This window comes from Perkinsus marinus, assembly GCF_000006405.1.
Source record: "Perkinsus marinus ATCC 50983 genomic scaffold scf_1104296960440, whole genome shotgun sequence".
NCBI classification, from domain to species: domain Eukaryota; phylum Perkinsozoa; order Perkinsida; family Perkinsidae; genus Perkinsus; species Perkinsus marinus.
The window spans coordinates 22496-29124 of record NW_003206145.1 but is presented as its reverse complement, the minus strand read 5'-3'; the positions used below and the strand labels follow the sequence as shown (position 1 = coordinate 29124).

General features: G+C 52.4%; 6 protein-coding genes across 6 annotated transcripts in view; all 6 read right to left on the bottom strand.

Annotated features, from left to right (window-relative positions):
- Positions 1–235: 235 nt before the first annotated feature.
- Pmar_PMAR014961 (hypothetical protein) lies at positions 236–493 on the bottom strand (the record flags this gene model as incomplete). The annotated part of the gene is made up of 1 exon (XM_002772698.1): positions 236–493. One exon carries the CDS (start codon positions 491–493, stop codon positions 236–238), a length of 258 nt encoding a protein of 85 aa, XP_002772744.1.
- Positions 494–721: 228 nt separating this feature from the next.
- Pmar_PMAR014960 (hypothetical protein) lies at positions 722–1373 on the bottom strand (the record flags this gene model as incomplete). Its single annotated transcript, XM_002772697.1, has 4 exons — positions 722–861; positions 907–1009; positions 1084–1153; positions 1204–1373. The coding sequence occupies 4 exons, from the start codon at positions 1371–1373 to the stop codon at positions 722–724; spliced, it is 483 nt and encodes a 160-aa protein (XP_002772743.1).
- A 242-nt stretch (positions 1374–1615) lies between these two features.
- Positions 1616–1797, bottom strand: Pmar_PMAR014959 (hypothetical protein; the record flags this gene model as incomplete). Its single annotated transcript, XM_002772696.1, has 1 exon — positions 1616–1797. A coding segment is annotated over one exon (182 nt), but the record flags the coding sequence as incomplete, so codon positions are not given.
- Positions 1798–2246: 449 nt separating this feature from the next.
- Pmar_PMAR014958 (hypothetical protein) lies at positions 2247–4060 on the bottom strand (the record flags this gene model as incomplete). Its single annotated transcript, XM_002772695.1, has 4 exons — positions 2247–2525; positions 2615–2697; positions 2747–3651; positions 3738–4060. 4 exons carry the CDS (start codon positions 4058–4060, stop codon positions 2247–2249), a joined length of 1590 nt encoding a protein of 529 aa, XP_002772741.1.
- A 635-nt stretch (positions 4061–4695) lies between these two features.
- Positions 4696–5886, bottom strand: Pmar_PMAR014957 (Phosphatidylinositol transfer protein alpha isoform, putative; the record flags this gene model as incomplete). The annotated part of the gene is made up of 7 exons (XM_002772694.1): positions 4696–4716; positions 4826–5015; positions 5060–5148; positions 5198–5263; positions 5314–5423; positions 5469–5702; positions 5772–5886. The coding sequence occupies 7 exons, from the start codon at positions 5884–5886 to the stop codon at positions 4696–4698; spliced, it is 825 nt and encodes a 274-aa protein (XP_002772740.1).
- A 652-nt stretch (positions 5887–6538) lies between these two features.
- Positions 6539–6629, bottom strand: part of Pmar_PMAR014956 (DEAD box ATP-dependent RNA helicase, putative) — a gene marked incomplete at both ends in the record, with an annotated part of 889 nt that continues 798 nt past the window's right edge. The window contains one exon of the mRNA XM_002772693.1: positions 6539–6629. Coding sequence (XP_002772739.1) covers positions 6539–6629 — 91 coding nt within the window.

Genomic DNA, 6629 nt, shown 5'->3' with positions numbered 1-6629 from the left:
GTCGTAGCAGCAGCTGTGGGCTGGGGTGGTGATGGTGATGATGACGGCGATCGAGGCCGTGTCCGCTTAGACATGCCTGAGGGAGCATGCCTTATAAAGCTACGTACAGTGGTCCTCCTACTGGCGATGACTTCCAGCAGCTCATCGTATTTCTCTGGGCTATCGGCAAATCTGAATGAGACACATTGAGAGGAGGCAGACCCGCACAGGTTCGATCCCTGCACGGGTCAATTTCTTACAGGCATTTGGCTTGATCGAGATATTGCTTCATTTCTTCCACCTTGAGCCTAACCTTAGCCCCCGATGTACTGATAGTAGCCGTACTGGCGGCAGCGCTAGCAGGCCGACTCTGTGGTATAGGAGACGACGCCGATGTAGGGGAGGCGACGGCGGCCTCTATCACCGCCGAGGGGGCGGCAGCCTGACTTGCCTCTGGGGCTGCTGGCAAAGGGGTAGGAGTAGGAGTAGGGGGACTACCCTCGTGGAAAGACATAAACGGCTGAGAGGATGGACGAGTGGTCGCCTATCGGCCAACACAATAACGACAGCGACAGTAACAACAACTATGAACATGGTACGAGAGTAGCGATAACTAATATAACGAAAATGGCAAGTCTGCTGCTTCGCTCCGCCCCATTTTCCTCTTCATTTCGTATGGGCTCTTGCCGAACACCAGCAAGGAATTCCGAGGAGTTAAAATCTGTATGTAGATGGGCATGATTCAACCCAAGAGAGGATGCTTACCCCGACACGAGGCTGCGACCTTATCAGCAGTACCATCTGGGAGGCTACTCTCACAAGGCGGAGGGTCGGCCGACCACCGGGGGTCGATCATCGCGCTGAGGAGGCCGATGTCATACCCTGAGCGGAGCGATGTTGGGATGTAGTTGGAATCAGGGGCCTCACCGATGGAGCAGTAGCAGATCTTCACCAACTCTGAAGTGAAGTCAGTCAATCGACGACACTCTACATGATCGTTGATACATCGGCCGAGGTTACATGTGGATATCTGGGCAAATGGGAAGGCTCCCAACCGCAAACGTCTCCATCCCGAAGGTCTCGCGATCAATTCCCGCACCCTACCTCTCCGCATGTACCACACAGCTTCTCGGCTACACAGGAGTACTGCTGATCGTCCCGAAGAGCCTCATACCTGTCGGCACCCACCATCGACAGCGGCAGCAGGGGGAACTCCCTCCTCACCCTGCCTCAGGGCCTCCTGAGAGGGCTGCTTCGATCAATGGTGGAGAGAACACCAACGCCTCCAATAGAGCCACTGGCTCGGAGAGTTCCGGACACTTATCAAGACAGGGAGCCGGGTCCCATACCGAAGATGCCTCTATGATGGGAAGAAGGAGGGGAAGATGAAGCATGGCTAACAGATGAGGCCGGGCCCACTCGGTAACTCGAGATGATAGGTGATAAGGAAAGGATGGTAGTAATAATGGTATACAATGGGATACAGCAATCACTAGGATGATACACGACGACAAGACGATCAACGCTTTCCTGCGGAATGGCGAGTGTGACAATCAGTTGGTAGGAGACGTTTGCTCGATTCCACCTGAAAGTGGGTAATCGAAAGATCCCTGGTTCGACCCCCGCAACAGCTCACTTTAATGTCCATCAGCGGTGGTCCCTTGGGAGGGAAGGTCCCTATTGATTCTTCAGGAGGCTGCATCAAGTCATCCGGTAACTGTCCGCTCACCCACAGTGGCTCTCCATCAAAACACAGACGATCGAAGAGGTTCCCCTCAGCATAGCTGTGTAGTACCCCTCGAGCGTTGCGGACGCTCCCTGTCACTAACCCTGAAGAGAGATGAGGTTGGACGGGAGAGGCGGATGACTACCAGTAGATGGGTCGGCTATGGACAGCTCGCAGCTGCCTCCTGTATCACCAGCGATGCTGATAGAGATCCCTCCTTCCCATCGCAGCAAACAGTGCTTAGACGAGCCACTCATAGGCCGACACACCTGATGAGATCCCAGGTTCGATCCCAGCACCTGGCATTTTCTTACGAGTTTCGGCAACTGCGTAATCCTAGCTGTGACAGCCTTGCTGGACGGTCGTTTACTGCTTCGCTCCGCTATAATATTATCATTGGCACTACTAAGGAAATCGATGTAGTGATGGCCGGTCAAGTTGAGAGCTATCCCGGCAGTCCTATGGCGCAGTGATGGAGGCAAGAGGGACACACCATATCTGAAGTAGAGCAGGTCCCTGGTTCGAACCCCACGCCCGACACTCACTGCATGGTCCCTCTCTGAGTCCACTGTCCACCACCCTTCTCCTCCGTGACCAAGTAATGTGCATGGTTAGAGCTGACAGCTTCCCAGCATATCTCAGCAGCCTGACCTCCCCTCCCTCCTCGCCTCGGGATCACCGCCTTGCATTGACACGTGTCCCCGGCTATTATCACGGCTTTAGAGGACGCAGTGGCCGTCGCTAGGAAGGCATCGCTACTTTGAAGGGCACATAGGAGACGTTGGAGACTACCCACGATAGAAGCAGCGACCAGTTGTAACTGAAAATCAGAATCACCTACTCCAACAGTTGAGCAGCGGGCGAGATTAAACACCCCGGTTCAACCCGAGCATGCCGCATTTCTCCTACCGCTCGCGTCGAATCATGATTCACAATAGCAGTGCTCGCCCTTGGCATGTAGATACTCGATTGAACGAACATATACGACAACGCTGAGACATATAAGACAACATGAGCGACAGGTTAGACCAGTGCTCTCACCTAAGAGGGTCGACATTGCTTTATCCTCTCCCTCCGATGGCCCTCCTGCCCTTCCCACCACTGCCTCCTCAGAGTTGTGTAGCAGCGCCGTCTTCAATGCCGAATCGATACCAGCTACCCCGTAGGGCAAGGGCAGCTCTACCCAGCCTCCAGGAGAGCGTCTAATAGCGTGGACGCTGCCTCCACGAGGCATACCCAGATCCGGTATAGAGGGACAAGGGCGAGGACATACCACTGTGATGAGCTGTAGGGCACTGAGGAATTCCCTCACGAAGGTTAGACTCCCTCTAGCCTTGCCAGGGCCTCCACGTGTGTGCATTATGACAGACAGAGAGGCGGATGAGGCCTGGGGGTAGAGAGCCCAACAGGTATACCTCTCACAGTGCTCTTGTTCGTGATGCATGATCATCAACGACGGCAGGACCCCCTCGGGCCTCGGTCGGATGATATGCTCTACCATCTGCTTCCCTCGATACTGCACTAGCCCTGTACTGGACAGCCTCGAGGCCGCTCCCCCGTTGAGTGCAGGGGTCCACTTGTGCCACTCAGAGATGTCCAATAAGGCAGCCTCAATAAGGCCACTATTGGCAGTAGGGAGGGTAACCTCTCCCACTACTACACCACTACAGGTGCCTTGTTGCACTGCACTCAATACAGGTAGGAGCTCCATCACAGCCATGACCCACATGGCAAGGGTGAGGACGGCTAGGGGCGTCATGAAGGCTCCTGTGATCGATAGGACAAAGAGAAGGCTCGTAAGGATAGCTAGAGCAATGGATAAAGGGATGGAGTAGAAGTCCACAAGGGTAGCCTCCGACCAAACTTTTGATAGAAAAACTGTTAAATTGGCATCCTCTGCGCCCCTCTTAACTTCTCTCCACAGTCTCAGGCCTTTATCTGTCGACCTGAAATGATGAACTATAGGACCCAGGTTCGATCCCCACACCCGACAACTTACACCACACACATGTCATTCCCCTGATATCCACACCGAACGAACCTCAGAAGCCCCTCTATGCCCTTAGCAGGCTCCTTAGGCAAGTACCGCGTATAGTCTTCGGACAGTAGACCCCCACCCGTGTGCTCAGCCGCCTTCTTAGCCACCGGCTCTACCCCACTGGGCTCAACCTCACGTCGTGCCTCCTCGATCTTGCTAGGAGTGGGTTCAACACTAGAATGCTTAGGGGAAGTTTCCAAAGGAGTGGTAGGGACAGTAGCCCTATCTGCCGCCTCTTGACACCACGACATCCATTGTCTGGTCTCACCTTCGCTACCACCAGATACAATGATCTGCCGACGGGTCTCTCGGGGCATCTGAGGAGCAAAGTCTATAATTTCGTGGCGCGTGACGGAACTATATGGTACCACTATAAAGGCATGTTCCCGTCCCTTATGGGCTCCACACCACTGCACTACCGCACCTCTCATCGATATGCTATCCTTCGGCCTCAGTTCCCTCGAGTCACGATAATAGCTCAACACTGACCCCGACAGGAGGAAGTACCTACACAGTGGGGGGACACTCCAGCGCTGCCTCGATAACCGTGTCACCACGATCTGTCCAAACGCTGCTAATCTAAGTTCTGTCACTGAGGATCGAGTTTGAATTTTTTATCCGCAGTGAAATGATAGTACGAATCTCTTTTTCCGTTCGTAGACCATCAAATTTGTATTCTTTCGGATGATACCAAGACGGTCAGCGGCTGAGCTCAACCCTCTCCTACCAAGCCGAGAATACAAATATCTATGCGACTATGTACAGATCAACTACATGAATTAGGGAATCGCCATCCCCGCGCCCAGAGGTTACCTCTCATTCCAACTTGTATTAATGATACCATCTCCCAGCTTAAACAACGATCCAGCCCTTAACACATCCCGTCCTGCCTTCCTAATCGATTTAGCGCTCGCCCCGTTGATCGATATGTCGATATTATTAACACTAGCACTCACACTCGTCCGCGCTGGATCTACGGGTGATGCGGAGACCATGAGCAGACCAGTGGTATCCTTATTTGACATTCGGCTGGCAGTACGCGACCTCCCCCCAGGGCTATTCTGTGAGGCATCCCCATCCACCTCTGGGGTATCCTCACCCTCCGCCACTTCACTTATGTCGGAATCGTCTGGGACCTCCACCCCTTCCTCGATTCTCTTGTCCCGCCAGAATTTCCTTAACCTCCTCTGGACCTTATCTTCCATCAATCTAATATCGTCCATGGTCAACCCTGCCCATTCATCAGCCCAACACACACACTTTCGATGATACCTAGCAAGGTTAGACATACCCCAATTACTGTATCGGCGGCCTACTTGAAGAGGGTAGTCTTAGTAGCCTTCACAATGAAGCTTTCTACCCTATTCTGCATCATGAACCCCGGGTTGCAAGTAACATGGATAACCTAAAGCCCGGTAGTAGTAGTAGGGGAGGAGGGCTAACGACAGGCCCACCTTATAGCACGTCATGATGGGCCGGGTAGTCTCCATCCAGTCCGGCCCCAATGGTCCTATACCGAGCTAGCGAGGGGAGGAATATACACTCACTACAACAACCCTATAGACATTACCTTTTCGCTATGCCACTTGGAGGGATCCTCCTCAGGGTTGTAGTCCTTACTAGATATATGATCGTTGACGATATCAATAAAATCGATTTTCCGTTTAGCTAGGTCAGTGTCTGATTTGAACACCCCTCAGACCCCCTCCGAGCCTCTGTGAGTACCATCCATTTTCAGCGCGTTATCATCAGTACAGTTGCCTTCGATATGCATACTGTCGATTTCCATGGAGAACTCGCTGAGCATAGGACAGGAGTAGACAGTGCGGCATCGAGGGAAGGCGTTCCAACTCTTCTCATCGAATACCAGCCAATCAGGATTGACCAACGAGGTGACCCAAGAGGGTAAATACGGTGCTATAGAAATACGCTTATGGGTGAATTGACCCTGGGTCTCTCCTGAGAGAGTATAACATCATAACCCACTGCACTAAATCATTGCTATTAACCCAACACCCTCCTAACTACCATCATCATATGGCTCATTAGTGACCACTTCCACACCGGCCCCTCCAGTAGTGTCCTCCAGACTAGACTTGGCCACCATATACAGCTGAGCCACATGGTACTGCTCTACCTCCATTGGAAGAACTATTCTATACTCTTGAACTCTCGGCATCCCCAGGCTTTACCCCTCACCCTCGGGGCTGCAATTATTACACTAAAAAGAGTAACTACCGAAAAGAATCTTAGGTCGAAGGCATTAAGATACAAACAAGGCCCAAATATTTGCCACCCGCACTCTACACTCAAGCAAGACTACAAGAAACCGGCGTATGATCGGAAAGTGTCACAACTGTGGGACAGTAATTTCCACCGATTTCAGTACGTTAGCCAACGAAAGCCACCCCATCCCTATAGATACACGAGGAAGGCCCCCACGAGGCAGCACCGACAACACCTTACAGATACGCAATAATGGAACTAGAAACTAATACAACAGTCGGGGGGCGACGAGTCGCTCACAAATTGGTCTCAGTGTAGAGGGCCACCATCGTGAAGGCTCTAGAGGGGGTCTAATCGTCATCCTCATCATCGGAAAAAGTAACGTGAGTTTTCTTAGCTTCCAACTTAGCCATCTCCTCCTCATCTTTGAAGAACGCTCCATATATAGGATGCACCTTCTTCTTGCTGGCCTTGAACCCTCCAGTTTGGTTAGCCAACTTGGCGAGTCCTTCAGACACCTACCAGCAGAGAAGCACCTTCCTATAAGCTCGTGAGAGGAGGCTTTGGTATTACCGGCTGTCCACAACGTTCGAGGAGGCCCTTAAAGTCGAAGCGAACTGCTTCTCTTCATCAGCGTTAAAGATAGTCACAGCATTACCA